Genomic DNA, 20621 nt, shown 5'->3' with positions numbered 1-20621 from the left:
TCACAGATTGAATGCATAAAACACAAAAGATTCACAGTAGCCCATAAATTAGTAAATCTTCTAAGGAATCTATTTTGATTTCCATCTTCTAGACAGTTTCTGTTATTAACTCATAGATCTTGCTCCTCTTATCCACCCCATTTTTGTTGGTCGTGTCTCATTCTTAGAATTACCATTTCTTCCAAAGATAAAGAGGATTATTACCTCATTACAGGCATTTTCTCCCCGATTATGTAATTCTTTACAGACCTTTGCCCTTCTTTTGGTAATTTTTTTCCACATTTGCCTTGAATCTCCTCCCTGGGTCCATGCTTTCCTACGTTCTGAATACCAACTATCCCCAACAGCCCTGATTCCCCTTATCATGAGGCATCTTTTTTTTTTTTTTTTCTTTTCTTTTCTAAGCATCTTGTTCTTTCAAATTAAACCCAATTATACTCCCCATCTCCCTTTATAGAATACCTCTCTTCTCCCAAGGTAACATTCTTCAATGTTATCTCTTCCCACCACTAAAACCAGACTTTTGCCCCTCCCCTCCCTTTCTTTTATCTCCTGGCCCATCTTCCTGTAGCCTCTTCTCTAGAGAGTCTACTGGAGTTATTTGCCCTTTGTTATTAACCTTTGATTTAATTGTTATTTAATCATTCAGTTATGTCTGACTCTTTGAGACTCTGTATATCCTACTGATGAGGTCTAGAATTGGGGTACCTAAATGAAATTAGGATTTAATTGAGGTCTAGTGGCAGGTTCGGGGTACAGGGAGTCAAATAGAGCTCTCCAGACCCCTTTTGGATTCGGCGCAAGGATACAGAGTTAAATGAGGTCTAATAGTGGCACAAGAGTCCCCTGTAAATGAATTTACAGACCCAAAACCCTAGATTGATAAAAGAGGTTTATTTTGGGATTTGGAAGTAAAGTTAAAGTCTAGGTAGTAAAAGGTGAAGGTAGAGATAAAAGGGCACCGGAAATAGGATTCCAATGGGCAGAGAGTCTTTGGTGCCAGGAATGGTGCTGGCATGTTTAGACCCTCTGCAAAGAGAGGGCTCCAGTCTGGCTCTTTTATAATAGGGGGCTTTGGCTACAAGCTGAAGGGGGCTTGTGGGTAGAGTTCCAGATTGGCTCCTAGCTGGTATTAGCCAGGGTTAGAATTTGAATTGAATTCAATGGGTTTTGGGACTGAGCCAGCCCCATCCAGATAACAAAGATGAAACTGTTTGTGCTTAGGGTGGAGTCCTCTCCCAGAGGCAGAGTCCAAGGAGGTTTTCAAGTGATTTGGTCAAGAAAACATAGTAAATGTCTGAAGTGAAAGAAATGGTTATTTCTCTTTTATATTAATAGCCAATTATTGAATCAGCACTAAAGTTTTTCCCCTTTTTTTTAACTCATTTAGAAATCAACTCTTGTTGATTAGTCAGGCAGCCTTTCAAGTGTAGGGTTCACATGAGATAAAATTTTGGGCAAAACTGACCCAATTAGAAAACTCAGATCTGTTCAAAAAGTAAAGAAATTTCAGTTTCAGTGAATTGATGTATTCCAGCCCATTGAGTTTCATTCAGATAAGTCTGAGTAAACCTAGATTCCCCTTTTGTCTAGATTATCCTTTACCTATTATTCTATAATGGGGTAAAGATAGGCCTCTTTGATCAGGACAAGAGTGATCAGTCATATCCCTCAGACCCTCATTAGAATAAGCCTGCCTTTCATTATAATATTCATTCTCTTATTACTTGTTAATCCTATGCAAAAATAGATCTCTGTGGATTAAGAGGCCCAGGGATGTCTCCTCATTCATATTTCCTCACAGTTCTTCTTCTGAATCCCTCTTGTCCTACTTCAGGCCCTGTTGTGGCAATGGAACCAACAACACAGGCCCTCTCATCATCTTGTCTCTGAGTGAGAGCTTCTAAGGGACATCTATAGGGAATAGACTGAGTCCTTTACATTGTAGCTGAGAATAAAGCAGGGTTATATATTATTTTTCTTTTCCTTTAAATCCTACCTTCTTCCTAGGGAGTTTATATTGTCTTTCAGAATATTAGAATGAACCTGTGATTTAGTCTCCTGTTGAGGAAGAAAATTAATTTGGGGTTGGTAAAGAGGTAATTCTTTTCCCATCAAATCTGTACTGTCCAATTAACTCTTGTTTATTCTGTAATTTTATTTTAATACTATCTGAAAGTAAAGTTTAAGGTCTTTTTGCTCTTCCATGTTGTGGCCCTTCCTGTTTCTGGTCCACATGTTCACTCCTAAGTCCAAGAACTCATAGTACCTCATCACCCCCTTAGATGCTACTCCTGGGGTCTCTTTGATAAAACCTTATACATAAGATATAAGATACAAAGAGATTTATTTTGAGGAAGCGATAAGTGGCTTCAGGAATTCCTAATATTTGTTCTCAGTGCACATTCTTGGTCTTATTGAAAAATCAGGCTGCCAATCACTTAAGGGAGTTAATACATTACAATGTGCCAGGCACTGTACCAAGCACTTTACAATTATTTCATTTAATCCTCACAACAACCCTCAGATGTGGGTGCTATTATTTTCTCCACATTATAAATGAGAAAATTAAGGCAAACGTGGATTAAATGATTTGTTGAGGATAACATAGCTGATAAGTATCTGAAGTATTATTTGAACTCACTCTTATTCCAGGCCCAGTGCCCTATATGTGCCAACCAGCTTCCGGTATAGCTGTCCCTTCTTTGATGTTGATTTCCTTTCATAATATTCTGAATGTTTTTTTTTTTCTACAAATTGATAGTTTTTGTTTTCTTTTAAAGATACAGATTTTATATTTACATCTATATACATATACATAGATTATATCTATAAAGAGGGAAAAGAAAGGGGGAACCCCATTTCTTGGTGCATAGATAATCCCATGAGGTGCAGTGTCCCCTCTAAAGGAATTTACAGGCATGAAAACTTAGATTGATAAATAAATGGTTTATTGTAGAAATTTGAAAATAAAGTTCAGTTAGAAAGACCAAAGGTGGCTGCTGGGCAGGCAGGAACCCTTACATGGCTAGAACACATACCATGTGTTGGCGGGGAGGGCTCCTGCAAAGAGGGAATTCCTGCTCACCTCTTTTATACCTAGAAGATGGGCGGTACCCAAGTTCTTGGCGGGCTTTTTAGTTAGCTCAGATCAGGTGAGGGTTGGGGGAAGATGAGCTGCTAGTGGGGCTGGGCCCGGATATCCAAAAGTGTTCTTTTGATCAGGATTTGTGAATCAAGGTCAGCCATGGGCAGTCAGAGAGGAATCTTAAAGGGACCTCAACCCCCATCATCTACATATACCCATAAGATATATGTACACATATATATCTACATATACACATGTGTGTATTTGATTTTTGTGAACCTTATTGTCTAGGGAAAGAAATTGTGTGGGATGGCAACCCCTTACTCAAAACGAATACTCGGAGATGTCTTAAGGTGAAGATCAGAAGTTTTATTAGAATCTCACAAAAAGCAGGCAGTCCACTCACTGGGGTCTCAGACAGAGGAGGCCAATTTTACAAAAGCTTAGAGGTGATTTAAATAGTCAAAACCACAGGAACCAATGACCCCCTCCCCTTATTTGGTTAATTTTCACTGCCTGCACAAGTGGAAGTAGCAAAGGTTTGCTAAATTCTAGTTAAGCCAATATAGTTGACTGATTGCAAATGTGTTTGCCTAAGTTTATTGTGGTCAGTTTGTTACAATGTTTACAAATGCTTGCTTGAGCTGATATGGGCACTCTATTCTAATGTTTGTAAAAAGAATTTCATTTTTCCCCAAACCCACTAGACCTTTATATACTAAAATTTAGGTTATAGGTTCAATCTACCTTAGTTAATGATTATATGAGAAACCACATAATCCCTCACAATAAGGAGATTCATTTAGAGGTAATTAATTAAGCCAGAGAGGTTAAAGGTTTCTAAAATAACTAGGGAGACTTCTTTTACCTCAGGCTTTCTCAAGCAACAAATAAAGAAAGCTAGTTTGGAGGCTTCTTGAATATCTCCAGGCCATTAAATAATTGGTCAGGTTTTTCTCTAAGCAGTTGAATAGAGGTCAAGGGGGTTATCTCTGATGTTTTCTGCAGGAAGAGCAAGTCATTGCTCTTCTTCCCAGAGCCTAATGATTAACAGATCCCTGGTGTTGAGTCGTGAATTACCCAAGGTTATTATTCTGAGAAGTCCTTAGTTTCCAGATTTCACACAAAATCTTACATTTCAGCCTCAGTTCTCTCTATCTTGAAATAATATTGTAAATATTATACACTAGTACAATAATGGTAGTAGTAAAGTAGTAGATGGCTCAGTGAATAGATAGAACATTGGGCCTGGAATCAAATTTGGCCTCAGACATTAACTTTGTGAACATGGGCAAGTCATTTAACTTTGCCTCAATTTCCTCACCTGTAAAATGAGCGGGTAAGGAAATGGCCAACCATTCCATTATCTTTGCTAAGAAAATCCCAAATTATGTCATGAAGAATCAACAACTATTATAGCAAAGGCTTATTCTTGATCACAACTCAGATGTTAGGAAGATTTCCTGAAGTAGGAGCCATTCCTCTGCCTCCAGGCTGCCTTCAGGTGTTCTCTGGGGGTGGTGAATAAGCCAATATAGCTGGAGTGAATTTTCAGAGAAAAAAAGAGAATTATAAAGCTTAAATGTACCTTAGAAAGTGTCAAATCACATTTAAAAATAAGAAAACTGAAGCCCTGCAAATTTAAGGGATTTAACTCTGATCATATCCCTAGTAAGCCCAGAAATTACAATTTCAAACCAGATCTTTTGATGGCAAATTTAAATTATTATTCTCTCTCATAACATATATCGCGTAGTAGTAATAATAATAATAATAATAATAATATGTAGGTACATAAATATATAAATATAAAAAACATGTTATATATATATATATATTATATGATATATATATATAATATATATAATATAAATAAAAATATAAATTCTGATTCCCTTGCTATACATAGTTACTAGAACTAGAACAAAAAAAACTGTCCTTCTAATATAAAGTTCTTATATATTCTGACTTGAGTTAGCATTCAGTTTATTTGATTTTTTTAAAAAAGAAAACATTAGGAATTTTGATTCATTAGTAACTTTTCAGCTCCAATGCAAAACTATAACTGACAGAATTTGGTTAGTATTCTTAGAATCTGATCTAATGTTTTGTTGTGTGTGTTGAGTAGAGATTGAACAGAAAATAAGGGAATCAGAAGAGATAGATCAACATTAAATTTTTCTTGTGGTGGTGACTTGTAGCCTTCAAAATCAAGTATCGAGTTTGTTTCAAGAAAGATCAATGGGATAGGGAAAAGAGGAAAAAAATCAGTATCATAAAAGCACATGTTTCTTGCAAAAACCTGAGAAAGTAACAACATACTTTCAAGGGATAATGTGAATAATTTCCTATCCTGCCCCAATGTTCACCATTGACTTCCAGACCTTATAGTTTTTAGAAAAAGTCTAGAGGGGGAAAAAAAAATCTCTACTGGATTCATTATTCCAGGTGTTCATATTTGTATCAGATACCCATGAAATGAATTAATCAATAATCCTAAATCTTCATATGGATTATTTCCTAACAATTTCTCTAAAGGCATTTTGATGAAAGAATACAACCATATGGATTTTTTTTGATAGCTGCTTAGGATAATTATAAGTCTCTGCGCATCATGGGCAAGCAATGACTGTACATATTTAATTCCTGGATCCTTAGCTACTCCTGAAAACCTCTTTATTTATTGTCTACAGGTAAAAGACCAGAGTGTCATCTTTCTGAAATTAGGCATGCTGATCTGCATCCCTTTTTCTAAAAATTTACTTTTTCTTTAATTAGATGTGTTGGAACTGCAGGCTGAGTTTTCCCCAAAAACTAAAGAGAAAATTTCACACTTCATTCAAACTAATTTATCTGATGAAATGATGCTTAAAGCATTTTTCTTAAAAATCAGTTACTAGGATGATTTTCTCTATTTCTCTCTGCAGGGTGTGTGTGTGTGTGTGTATGTGTGTGTATTTATGAATCTTTAATAATAATAATAACAAGGGTTGTGAAGCTGGAAGAAAACAGGATTTTCAGAGAGTTTTTTTCTTTCTGGATAAAGTCCTAATTAATTGGATGTCTATATACCTGTAGGCCAAAGATTCCTAACCTTTTTTGTTGTTATTATAGGACCCTTTTGGAAGTTCAGTGAAGTATATGGACCCCTTAGAATAATATTTTAAAATCACAAAAATGTATAGAATTACAAAGGAAAATATTTATTTTAAATAAATATGTGATTTTTTTTTCCTTCTTCCAAGCTCCAGATTAAAAACTGAGCTTTAGGCCCTTGTTGAACTTTGGCTATAAAGTAAAAGTGATGGTACAACTAGTTCCTGATTAATGTGAATAATTAATACCCTGAAGTAAAATTATTCAAATTCATACTTCATATTTCCATTGGACTGGAATCAATTACCATATTTTACATGATTATAACTTCTAATAGTACAAATCCATTATTATTTATACTATTGGAATCTATGGTTCAGCCCAGGTACTATTCTGTTCTCACCAGATCTGTGTGAAAGCAGGAAGTCAAATTTCTCACTAGGATGCCAGGAATCCTGCTCCAAAATTAATACCTCTTAATGGATGAAAGCTCCTTGTTCTACTTGACTCAGTATGTCATCCCTGGAGGCCAGTGACATACAGCTGTCACTAACTCATTTACAGGAAAGCCAGATTGCAGAGGGAAATAGAAGGAGGTTGTAGAGAGGACTTCTGGAGACTTTTAGAAGTAAAGGGCAAGAAAGACAGAGGTGGGTAATTGGAGGGGGAGTAAGTCCAAGTGAAGAGATTTCTAGGACACAGGAGAGCTGAGATCAGTAGGCAATAGGGAAGTTAACAAACATGGAAAGATGGAGGATGAGAGGAAATATTTGTGGGCTCAGCAGTGAAGGATAGCTTAGGGAAAGAAATACATCATTTCTAACCATCACTTCCAAGGCCAGGTGACTGAGATTATTGCTACATCTGGCTTCCTTCTCCCTGGATCAAGAAGGGCCCAGCTGGGACAGTTAGGTGGCCCAGTGGATAGAATCCCAGTCCTTGAAGTCAGGAGGACCTGAGTTCAAATGTGACCTCAGACACTTAACACTTCCCGTGTGACCCTGGCCAAGTTACTTAATCCCAAAAGCCTCAGGAAAAAACAAAACAAAATAATGATCCAGCTCTGTCTTTTGTAATGGATAAGACTCCTGTGTCACATTTCATGATGCTGGTTTGTTCCTGAGACTTGTGGAACTGGGCTGATTTTCACTTTGTTTTTTTTGTTTTGTTTTGTTTTTGAGGCTGGGGTTAAGTGACTTGCCCAGGGTCACACAGCTAGGAAGTGTTGAGTGTCTGAGGTCACATTTGAACTCAGGTCCTCCTGAATTCAGGGCTGGTGCTCTATCCACTGTGCCACTTAGCTGCCCCCACTTTGTTTTTTTCACCTGATATACTCTATTTCCATTCTACTTCAAAAAGCATCTTTTGAATCCTTTTGTGGACTGCATGGGGAGTATTGTAGCTGATTCTTTTTTTTTTTTTTTTTTTAATTGTTCCTTTTAGTACCATTTTAGAGCTTTCACTGGGATATTTGTGGGAAAACTGCTCCTTCTAGGTTCTAAAATATCACCATCTTCCACAATTTCCCCTAACTCCAAGATCAAAGATAAACTCTTCTATTTGTCTTTTAAAGCTTTTCACACCTGGCCCATTCCTAACTCTCTGGTCTTCTTACATCTTATTCTCCTCCAAGTACTTTGAAATTCAGTGATATTGGCCTCCTTTCTGTTCCTCACATCTCCTGATCTCAAGACATATTTTTACTAGATGTCTGCCATGCTTAGCATTTTCTTCCTCCTTATTTCTGCTCCTAAATTTCCTTCAAGTTTCAGCCAAAGACTTATCTTCTGTCAAAAGTACTTTGTAGCATGCAGTCCTCTTAATTTTCCTTAAATTTAGTGCTTTCCTTCTAAGATTAATCTTCAAGTTATTCTCTAAATATATTGGATGTATATGGTAGTTTGCATGTTGTCTTCCCTTCCAGAGCTTGTTTTGAGCAAAAACTGGGTTTTTTGTTTGTTTTCTTTCTTTGAATCCCCGAACAGTGTCTGCCACAGAGTAGATACATTCAGAAGTGCTTGTTGACTTGACCTGACAACTGATGAGACCAAAGGAAGTTGCAGACCATTTAAGAAGCCCTGAAATGAGTGTTAGAGGAAATTGACCTTGCTTACAAAGTCTGTATAGTCAAAACTATAGTTTTTCCAGTAGTAATGAATGATTGTGAGAGTTGGATTGTTGGGAAAGCTGAGTACCACAGAACTGATGCTATCAAATTGTGCTGCTGGAGGAGGCTTTTAAGAGTCCCTTGGACAACAAGGAGGTCAAATCACTTAATACTTAAAGAATAATTCAGGGTACTCACTAGAAGTCAAATACTGGAGCTTAAATTTTTGGCCACATAATGAGAAGATTAGGCTCATTGGAAAAGACCCTGATAATGAAAAAGATTGAAGGCAAGAATGAGAAGGACAAGTACTATCATGGGAAAACAAATATGAAGTTTGAAAGAGTTCAAGAGATAGTGAGGGATGGAAGGACCCAGTGTGCTATGGTCCAAAGACTAACTAACACCTAAACAACAAAAAAAGTTTTCCATTGCTCAGTATGTTCAACAAACAAATCAGAATTGATGAATTTCTAATAAAGTGAAATCTCACAGCTGAACTTGAGTATGCCCAATGGAAAAAGTTCTGATGCCAGAGAATCCATCTACCAAGGTGAGATTGAGTAAATCACATTAACTTCCCTGAGTCATTTCCTCATTTGTAAAATTAGGGGATTGGACTAGAAAGGTCTCTGAGGTCCCTTCCATATATAGAATTACGATTTTTTTCAAATCCCTCCCAGACCTCTGTGTCAAAAGCCTTTTAAAATTTTAACTTTAAATGCCAAAGGATTTAAATGCCATAGTTGAAGGCCTTCTTTGCCAAATGGCTAGGTGGTACAATGGATAGAATTCTGAATTTGGAGTCAGGAAGACCTGATTTCAAAATCTTCTTCAGACACTAGCTGTATGACCTTAGGCAAAGTAATTAATCTGGCCAGTCTTAGTTACCTCATATGAAAATGAAGATAATAATATCATCTACTTCACAGGAATATGATAATTAAAGAAAGTAGCATATGTAAAGTTCTTTGCAAAACTTAAACCGATATGTAAATGCTAGCTAACTACTCCTGTGACAGCTCAAATAGATTTAGATTTGAAATGTTCTGAGAATATAATTTCAATTACCAAAGAGGAAGGGGCAGACAGGACAGGGCAGTGGGGAGCACCAACCTGCCTCTGTACTTGTAGAAAATGGAAATTATATTGGGAATTCCAATGATATTCCAGAAAATGTTTTTACGGACATTTTGATATTTGATTGCCAAATAGAACTTATCTATTAATGTCAAATTTTGAATATTTGGTCAGTGGTGTTCAGATTGTGTCCATCATTATCTTCATGTGCTTTTCACCTTTGTTTCTATCCTATTTGTACATTTACTATTATAATTTTTAAATGTTCAAGGACCGTTTTTATATACCTGAATCTTATTGGTGATAACTATACTCATCAACCTTGACAATTGCTGTTTATAGTTGACACCTGTGTTTTAATTCTGCTAAAGAAATCTTTCTTAGCTGAGGTTCTTAACCCTTAGGTACATTTCAGGAGTCCAGGATACTGTTTAAAAAAAATGTTGATAATTTTCTTTCAGGATATTTATTTTCTTTCGTATTTTGTTTATTCACCTTGTCTAAGTTCCACAGAGCTATTCTTGTGGAATATATATATATATATATATATATATATATATATATATATATATATATATATATATATATATATATATATATATATATGTTCTCTGTCATAATATATAGCTAACACAGGAATTATAGTTTACACTTGTATTTTTATTCTATTAATTCTGCTTTCTTAGCAAGGGTTCTTAACCCATAGGTACATTTCAGGAATCCAGGAAGTTGTTTTTGATTTTTGTTTTTAACTTATTTATTTATTTATTTTTGCTGAGGCAATTGGGGTTAAGTGACTTGCCCAGGGTCACACAGCTAGGAAGTGTTAAGTATCTGAGGTCACATTTGGACTCAGGTCCTCCTTACTTTAGGACTGGTGCTCTCTATCCACTGTGCAACCTAGCTGCTCCTGGGATTTTTTTTTTTTTTTTTTTTTTTTTTTTAACATTTTGATAATTTGATTTCAGGATATTTATTTCAGGTTTCCTTTGTATTTTATTTCATTCACCTTATCTAAGTTCCACAGAGCTATTTCCTCTGCCAGAATATATAGCTAAAACAGGAATTATATTCACACTTGTATTTTAATTCTGCTAATTCTGCTTTCTTAGCATGAGTTCTTAGCCCATAGGTATTTTAAGGAGTCCAGCATAGTTTTTTAAAAAACTATTTTGATAATTTTATTTCAGGATATTTAGTTTCCTTTGTATTTTATTTTATTCACTTTGTCTAAGTTCCAGAGGTATTTTTGACACAAAAAGACTGAGACTTTTTATTATGAAGGCCCGAATACATAGCAAAAACAGGAATTATTTTAAAATGAAAAGGAAAGAATTTTGCATTTCTATAGCTAATCAGTAGTTCATTTACTTGTGTATCTCATGAACCACTAAAATTCATCTTCCTAAAAGTAAAAATGAAACATGTCTGATTCCTTTCCCTTGGTCTTTCCCTTGGTCTATAGAGTTTTCACTCTACTTCAGGAAATTTATATAACATAAAATAATAATAATAAAAAAAGTAATCCAGTTGGTGTTGAACTTATTGGTTAATATATAAAAAAGTTTTTAATCACAATGTGCTTCTCAAAACCTGAGATTGCATTTTACTTTCCTTTCTCCATCATTTCAAAATTAGCTCAAGAGAAGGAAGAAACGTCCTAAAAAGTGACATGGAAAACGTGGGAACTATACTAAGTAATATCCAAGGTTTTCCTTGAGCCCGAACCATGAGAGTGATAATAACCATGGGAGTGAATAAGTGGCAAGAACTTCTTTACATAGACGGTGACCATATTAAATACAGATTGAAACACGTATTTGAGGGGAAGAAAAAAACTTGCTAAGTTAATCATAAGAGACTCCAAGGTACACTGACTGACTGATACGTAGTTAGTTCTGTACTTCAAATTAAACATTGCTTTTTGCATAGTTGCCTTTCGCCACTAGGAGTCGCCAGTGAACTACTCCGTTGCACCAATCCTCACACACCACCCCTTTTTTTTTTTTTTTTTAATTTATTTTTTTTTAACCGAGCTGCTGTTGGCCCCGCTAGGAATCAGACTCAAGGTGGAATCTTAGCGGGGACACAGCGGAAGACTATCTGGCAGACTATTTTTGTCACACGGAGTGCTATGCAGCTAGCAGAGCGCTTACGTAGTCATGTCAATCCCTTTGAACTGAAAGCGGTGTTCTCATTCGTTTGGACTCTCTTAGTCTAATTCATACCTTAGTTATGGTCAGAAAATTCCTTTCCATTTCTATCATGATCTGGTCTTGGCGAATCACTCCCAGCGTGATTCATTTAATAAAACAGCGAAACAGTTGAATGAAGTTGAATGAAGTCAGGATTTTCCTCTCAAACCCCTAGCTTGCCCCTTGGATTCTATGCAAATCGCAGGGGATAGAGGGAGGAGACTGAAAGGGTTAGTCATAGCTGCTCTACTTCCCCCCCTGTCTCCCAGCAACAGAACAACTGCCTTTCTACATAAAATGTATTTAAATGAGGTGTTGTCAGCTCTTGACTAACTGTACAGATTGAGACAAGTACGGAAGATAGTTAAGCCATAATTTACGTTTACCCTCGGAAAAGTTTTTTCTATACCAGATTCGTATTTCAAATTGATTTTAATTAGTGCATTAAAAGTATTCTTCATTTTCTGAGCACACAATATCTAAGGATAAGGAAGAGTGACTTGCACTTTTGTTTGGTGGCAGAACTACCGTGGGATTAAACGTCTAACACATTTAACCCGTTCAGGGGAGGTTCTGCATGTGAATATTAACGTTCCAATAATATTGCTTTGGGATATCGAAGTGCTGTAATAGTTGCTACCTACTACAAGAACCAAATAAAGATTATGTCACATGGGGTTTAACAGTGATTGACTCATAGAAAATATTAATATTTAAACTAACACAAAATCACAGTAGCTCATATTTCTATAGTTTGTTAAAAGTGTCTTGAAGTGTTTTATGTATAGCATCTCTTAAGTTCTTTGCAAGGAGCCTTTTACCTTAGTGTTTTTTTCTAATGCAACATGCTGATTAAAAATGCTGTCATAAAATCTAATAAATTGATAAATGGGGATTCTGTGATAAACATTCTACCTCTTATGGAAATGCTTTAATCTAAGTAAATGGTGGTAGCCAAGATACTTCTTACAAATTATTGAAAATTGCATTTTGGGTTGCTTTTAGTCTCCATTACTTACTTTCCTATCTTTGCTAGTTGGAAAGAAATGCTTTTTAAAAATCTACAAAATAAGCACAGAAAAAATAGTATGGCCAGGATCTGGGTGAGAGAGAGGAAGACTCTTCTTGGTCATTAATTAATATGATGTCATCAGTAAAATTATGCGAACAATAGGAAATCTTAGAGAATCTCCCTTGTTTTAATCTCCTTGTATGTTTAATTAGTGGAAACATTAAAATACTGGCTTCCCATTGATGAAGAGGAGGGAAAGATGGAACCAATCTCTGCTACAGATGTAGATGAAGAACGTTTGGAGCCCAAATCCGATGATGATGACACGTAAGTGAATGAAATGAAAGACTGCTATAAAAAGTTAAATCAACATCTTTGGAAGAGAAAAGAATACCTCTAACTGAAGGAATGTTTTCCTCTTTTCCTTTCCCTTTAAAAAAACATCCATTTAGTAATTTTAAACATTGTTACCCAGATTAGTCTGTACATTGTTTCAAGGAGTTTTACTGCACATCTGAAAAATGTAAGAATAGTTGGGTCTTTGCCTATTTAATGACTAAATTTAAAATACTGATTCATTGATAAATGAGGAAGGAAAGCTCACCTCTTCCAAAATGTACATTTTATGAATCAAAATTCAAAGGTTTAAAAAAATTTTAATAGTATTTTATTTTTCCAAATATATGCAAAGATAGTTTTCAAAATTCACTTTTGAAAAACCTTGTGTTTCAAATTTTTCTCTCTCTTCCTTCTGTGACCAGCAGCAAGCATATAGGATATAGGTTAAATATATGCAAAAGAATTTTTTAAAAGAGAAAATGGGGACCTTGGAGTTTACCTAATACAATTCTTCAATTTATAGATAAAAAACAGACCCAGAAAAAAGTGATTCATCTAAGACTATGCAACTAATTAGTAGCTGATCCATTACTACAGATGATTTCTCTGATGGACAATAGCAAAAACTAACATTTATGTAGTGTTTTGCAGATTATCTCATTGAGCCTTCGAAGAAAACCCCTTGAAATGTATCATAAGCATTATTGTCCCTATCTGTAAGTTGGGAAAATTGAGACAACTTTCCAAAGACGTTAACTTTCTGATCTTTGGCAAATCAGTTTATCTCTATAACCCTTAGTTTTTTTCATCTGTAAAGTGAGGATAATACCCACACCACCCAGCTATTGTGAGAATCAAATATATAGATGAAACATTGCATACCTTAAGTAGTGATATATATATATAATATACATTATATTATATATATATATACAATATATAAACTAACAACAGTGGCATATATAATATATATATATGTATATATGTAAAAACATGCCATTGTTATTATTGTTGCTGTTGTCATTACCATGAATAGAGCTTAGGTATGGTTGGAAATTTTAAAAAATTAATTTGAGCCATTTGTGTGTCATTTAGTAAAGTGAACTTTCAACCCAGCTAAGTGATTCCCAGGCTGGGTTTTTGATATTCTGGCATGTTTCCAGTTCTGTCGAGGAATGCTATGAAGTTCTCAAAGGAATAATTAAATATATCTTGTATGTATACAAGGTATTTCAAAAGTCTTAGTGTAGTATGATGGGTAAAAGATAAAATGATTAAGAAAACAAAGGTTCGGGCTTCTGAAAATTTAGATTTACAAAACAATGCAAGTAACTGACCAACAAATTAGGACCAGTAGTCTTCCTTAGCTTTGGCACTGAATTCCATTACAGGAAGAGACACGTTTATACATTAAAAATAATCAAATAAGACCAATTAATTCAAAGGAAAAATTAATTAGGATACAAAATTAGGTAATCTGATTTCTAATTGGAGGAAAGATTAGGGTTTTTCCAAATTGGGAGGAGAGTGAATAGAAGCAACTCCTTCAAATAAAAAAAAGAAGTGTCTCATTCCTTTCAAGTATGAATGGATACTTATTCCTCAATGCTTTAACATGATAAAATTATCTTTTCTTTTGAACACTTCAGAAATTTTGAAGAATCTGAAGATGAGTTGAGAAATGAAGTGATGGCATCTCTAGAAAAGCTTGCAATTTCCAGAGATGAAGAAGAGAAAGAAAAGACGGCAGATCCCCCTAAGAATGAAGAAAAGTCAGAGGGAGACCTTGTGAGTGACCAGACATCAGAGACCCCAAATCAACATGTTGAGGAGACCTGAGTTCCATCTACTGCCAAAATTTGAATTGTAGATGAAGGAAGGAACAATTAACCCAAGAATATAGTGATGACAGAGTCATTTCTGAAATAATATTTAGCATCTCAATTCTGCTATGTAATTTGAAATGTATGTCACAGACATTATTTTTGCTTCATTAGCTCTCTAATGAAAAGAGAATGTGGAGTAGTATATAGAGAGCCAATCTGTGGATCAGGAAGATTTGTGTTCAGATACCTCTGACACTTATTGACAATGAGATCTAGGGCAAGTTGTTCAACCTTTGGCCACTTCTCTAATTCTATAAGGAGGAGAGAAGTCCCACTGATTTTTCTTGGTTAAGCACCAGGAGCTCCTTAAATCCATGAGATCTCAAATATAGTCCCTAATTATCTATAAATCCTAAATGGGAGATTATTTCCCTTCTTCTATCAGATGAAAATCTAGAAAATCACACCTTTGTAGTTTAGAAATTTTCAGATTAAAATTCTCTTCAGACAATATGATAAATTCTAATTAATATAATGACAACCAGCTAATGTGGGTCACCAAAGTCAGTTCCAAGGGAGGGGTTGATTCTTTGGGAATGAACAAATATTTTGGTCAGCTGGGCTAGAAATGAGGTCAATATTTATCTGATATATATCTGATACACCTGCCACCCACACATTAATTATAAAACTCCTTGTCAGATACTCATAGTGTTTTCTGTTTGGTTTGGGGTTTTTTATGTGTTAATCTTGTTTCTCCTATTAGATTGTAAACACTGTTGTAATGCCTCAGTTTCCCTGACTCAATTTCCCTAAATTATTATGTTGTACTCTGAATAAAATATTGTGGCCACCTCCCCTTTCTGTACCCCATTAAGCTCTGGTCACTCTCAAATCCCAGTGAGTCACAAAACTCCAGATGGCTTATTTCAAAAGCCTGGATATCTTTTGCCCCAGACTTCTGTCTCCTGCCCCCTACCTTCTTAAGCCCCAACCTGTCAGAACTGAATTATGATCCTTTCCTAAAATTATAGCTCATCCACTCACCCAGTGCTCTGCCCTCTTGCCTTTGTTACCCTAATAGCTGGAGCCCTATAAACATCTCTGGAATTAACTGCTCGGTGCTGGATGCTTTGAGACAAGAGTCCCATCCAGTAGGCTAGTTTTTGCTAGCCCAAATTCTCCACTATTAAAATACCAAAAACCTAATTTCTGTCTTTCTTCAGTTTCTCCAGCATTACATTGTGAAGGCAGGGAACATGCCTTTATGTCTCTTTGTCTCTTCCCTGCAATACCTTTACAGTACTCAGCTCTTGTCTAAAACTCCTGATTAGATAACAGAGGCTAAATAAATATATGTTTCTGTCTGAAGTTGTGAAGTTTGGTGAAAAGAATGAGGTTGGTGATTTTAATTGTTGGATTAGTACAAGCAGGATCCTGTCGAAACAACTGTCCAAAAACATAAGTAAATGCTCATATATAATGGAAATTTATCTTTAATCAAATATGGCAAGACAAGGAGTATTTACTTTTGGAGATGACATAAAATTGTGGCAGGGGTCAGATCTTAGAAGCCAAAGCAGAATTCAAAATATTCAATAATATATTGATCTATCAAATATTGTTAGCAACAACAACACAAAAATAAGGGGTAGCTAACCAACTGTTTATACAGCTATCCAACAGTCTATACCATGAGTATATGCATCTTATTTCCATGATTTTACCTTGTTATTAGTGCTTCCAGTCCTCTCTAATATCCAGGGGATATCCACATGGGTATCCATCCAGCCTCATATCTAATTCAGATATCTTGTCCTCTCATGTGTATCTCTATAAACTATACATACATATATATGTATATACACACATATATGTATGTATACATACATATATATATATATATATATATATATATATATATATATACACACAAATAGACAAACATATACACACATATAAATGAAAGCTCCATCTTTCCTCAAAAATTTATATCTATACTGCTTGCCTTCTCAAGTGATAAAGGAGGGGTGAAATGGAAAGACTTTACAAATTAATGTAAAAAATCATATGTGTAATTGCATTTAATAAAAGAAATAAAAATATACCTTAAAAAGAGATATACCAAAAAGTAAATAGAGCCAATTATCTTTATCTCTCTCTATCTCTTCTTCTTCCTCAGCATTGATTCTTATTAGAATTACTACTTGAAAGAATTGACCTAACATCCTGAAACATTTCTAGGAAAATCTTTGGGAAACCCTAGTCATGACCATGGAGTCCTATTGTCTTAGAGAGGCAGTGTGGTACAATGGAAAGACTTCTGGTCTTGGATTCAGGTCAGAAATGGATTCATATTTTACCTCTGGCACTTTGTCAGTATTGTGGCCATTGGCAAATCATTTCCTCTATCTGAATCTTTATCTGTAAAAAGATGATGATCATATTTATGGTATTGCTTTCATAGGTCTGATGTGAAAGTCAAATGAGATTTATATAGCAAGTGTTTTGCAAATCTTAAAAGGTAGTACTGCTTTGGTTTACTTTTAGCAAAATGTAAGTTCTATAAAATAGTACTGTTTTCATTGTTACCTTTGCCTTCTATTTAGCACCTAGCACATAATAAGCACTTTATCAATTCTTAACAGATTAAGCTAAATTCAGGCTCAAATCTGAATACTACAGTGCCATGAGAAATGATGTACATGACAAATACAGAGAAGCATAGGAAGACATATGGACAAATGAAAAATTAAGTAAGCTTTAAGAAAACACTATACACCATGACCATAGTAACATAAGTAGAAATAACTACCACTACAAAATGATTCTGGAGGATATAAAATTATAATAATCAAATGATAAGAAAGCATTTCACTTACCTTTTTGGAGAGGTATGAGATCATGGGTGTGGAACATTGAATATAATGTCAGACTTTTAAAAATATTTTGATTAGGTTTAGTAATTTTTTCCTCTCCTCCTCTCCTCCTTTTTTCTATTCTTTGTTAAGAGATGACTTTTGGGAAGGGAAATGTTTGTTATACAGAAACCAAAGATCTCAATAAGCATATTTTAAATTAAAGCCTTTTATTTTCAAAACATATGCAGGGATAATTTTTCAACATTGATTCTTGCAAAACCTTGTGTTCCAATTTTCTCTCCTCCCCACTCCCTCCTCTAGATGGCAAGTAATTCAATATATGTAAAACATGGTAAAATATATGTAAATTGAATATAGGCATATATTTATACAATTATCTTGATGCACAAGAAAAATCTTCTCAAAAAGGAAGAAAAATGAGAAAGAAAATAAAATGCAAATAAACCACAACAAAAAGAGAGACAATGTTTGTTATGTTGTGATACATACTCAGTTCCCATAGTCCTCTCTCTGGGTGTAGATGACTCTCTTCATCATTGAACAAGTGGAATTGGTTTGAATCATCTCACTGTTGATGAGTCATGTCCATCAGAATTGATCATCATATAGTCTTGTTGTTGCTGTGTATGATGATCTCCTGGTTCTGCTCATTTCACTTAGTAAGAGTTCATGTAAGTCTCTCCAGATCTTTCTGAAATCATCCTGTGGTCATTTCTTATAGAACAATAATATTCCATAATAGTTGTATGCCACAGTTTATTCAGCCATTCTCCAATTGATGGACATCTACTCAGTTTCCAGTTTCTTGCCACTACAAAAAAGAGTTGCCACAAACATTTTTCACATGTGGGTCTCTTTCCTTCCTTTAAGATACCTTTGGGATATAAGCCCAGTAGAAACACTACTGGAGCAAAGAGTATGCACAGTTTGATAACCCTTTGGGCATAATTCATGGATAATTTTCAACATTCACTCTTGCAAAACTTTGTGTTTCAATTTTTCCCCTCCCTTTTTCTCCTTCCTCTCCCCTAAACAGCAAGTAATCCAATATATGTTAAACATGAAGCATTTATTTAAAAAAAATAACTTGGACTCCACATAGAGTGATCTGAAATTTTCTCATGAAAAAATTTCTGAAAGAGTATTCTTTGGAATGCTAAAAGTAGTTGACACTCTTGCCAACTATCTCAAGACTGCAGACAGGACCAACTAGTTTTAGTAGTGCTGCATTTCTCTCCATAGCTTCATCTTTCTACACATTAATTGTGCTCTTCTCAGTTGTCCTGTACTCCCCAGACCATCCATAGATGGTCTAATTTGAACTAGATAACTCAAACATCTGTGCTTGTCAACTTTCATAAGTACATGTGGCATCTAGGTGGTACAGTGGATAGAATGCTAGATTTGGAATCAGGGAAGATCTGGATTCAGGTCCTGCCCAAGATACTTTACTTTACCTGTGTGATCTTGGAAAAGTTATTTTTAATCTCTTTTACCCTTAGTCTCTTGTAAAATGTAGATAATAGCACTTACTTCCCAAAGTGGTTGTGAGGATCAATGAGATAATACGTACTTTACAAACCTTAAAGCACTATATATTAGTTATAATTATTACCTTTGCCTGTGCTAAGGTGCTCCTCCCAATTTTCCCATCTATCTTATGATTTATTGTGGGGAGGAACAAAATATGACTGATGAAGTATGTAGAGGATCACTTCCTCTCCACTTTCATTATGGTCCTATTCATCTCTGACTTGCTATTTTTCTACCCCTTGGGGAATACATGCTCACTCTGGGGTAGGAGGCTGTATACAAAACTCTGGTGACAAGATCATGCATGTGTGTACCATCTTGGATGCTGTCTCCCTCTCTGGCTCTGAAATTCAGGCTGGGGAGTGTTGGCGAGTTTGATTGCTGCCCAGTGATGCTGGGGTGACTGACTGCCAGGCAAGTTAACCACAAATGATTCTGGGGAGTGGAACTGTGGAATTACAATCTCAGGGGGACTTTCTGGCTGCCAAGCCATTACACGGGCAAGAAAAATTGCAGAAATCGGGCTGGGAACTCCCGGACAACTGAGTAGATGCCCAAACCTGAATTCCCATCTGTGGAAACTGGAAGGAATAGCAGGAAAACTGGATTAGATCACAAAACCTGGAATTTTTACTATGGAACCTAAGAGATCAAAATGAATTTGTTGACAAATTTTGGAAGTTTGCTTTTAAAATAGTGGGCCTAGTGTTCTGAGAGCTGAGTTCAGACTGGGTGGAGAGCCCTTTTCCTAAAAGAAGATCAGGAGACCCTGTTCTCCAGTACTAGTTATCACATTTACCCTGCTTTCCAGTGTTGGTTATAGTTCCTCACCCCAAGAGAGAGCCTTAATTTCCAACTCCTTAATTCCTGATGTTATACTGAGAGCCAGGAGTGTGGGATTGTTCCTCAGGGCTCCCTCCCCACCCCCACGCTCCCCAAAATGGGAGGAGGCTAAGCAGGAAGAGATTTGGAGGTGACTAGGGAACCATGTTGATCCACTCTGGTGGAATCTGTGACAGCCTTTTTGCAATTTTATTTTATATGTTTATTGAACCACGTAGTTACAAAAAGTCAATTGCCTATGAACTATCAATTTATAAGATGAACAGGGATCAGGAAATCTCCCAGAGGCTAGTCAGAGGGTAGAATGATAGATATTTTCATATTTTAATAATATTGAGTCATATAGCATGCTAAAAATCTTCAGAATTTGCACCTATGAGTGCACCTCCCCTCCCCTCCTCTCCCAGCTCTTTGAAGCTGCTAACCTTGAGTATATGGGAGAATTGAGGGAAAGCTTGGCTCCTTACTTTTTTGCATAGATAGAATCTAAAGAATAATCTTCACAAGATATAGGTAACTCCCCCCTTCTAAACTCAAATTGTTTCCCATTGCTCAATCTAGCACTTAAGACCCTCCACAATTTGGCTCCTGCCTACCTTTCTGTTCTTAATTATTCTGCT

The 20621-nt window shown here is 35.6% G+C and overlaps 1 protein-coding gene across 1 annotated transcript in view; it reads left to right on the top strand.

The window, feature by feature from the left end:
- NEK5 (NIMA related kinase 5) overlaps positions 1-16110 on the top strand; it is an 87709-nt gene extending 71599 nt beyond the window's left edge. The window contains 2 exon segments of the mRNA XM_074304803.1: positions 12791-12905; positions 14567-16110. Of these exon segments, the coding sequence (XP_074160904.1) occupies positions 12791-12905; positions 14567-14756 (305 nt within the window). The 3' untranslated portion in view covers positions 14757-16110.
- The last annotated feature ends 4511 nt before the right edge of the window (positions 16111-20621 follow it).

Source organism: Sminthopsis crassicaudata, chromosome 3 (genome assembly GCF_048593235.1).
Source record: "Sminthopsis crassicaudata isolate SCR6 chromosome 3, ASM4859323v1, whole genome shotgun sequence".
Lineage (NCBI taxonomy): Eukaryota > Metazoa > Chordata > Mammalia > Dasyuromorphia > Dasyuridae > Sminthopsis > Sminthopsis crassicaudata.
This window is presented reverse-complemented; position numbering and strand designations above follow the sequence as displayed.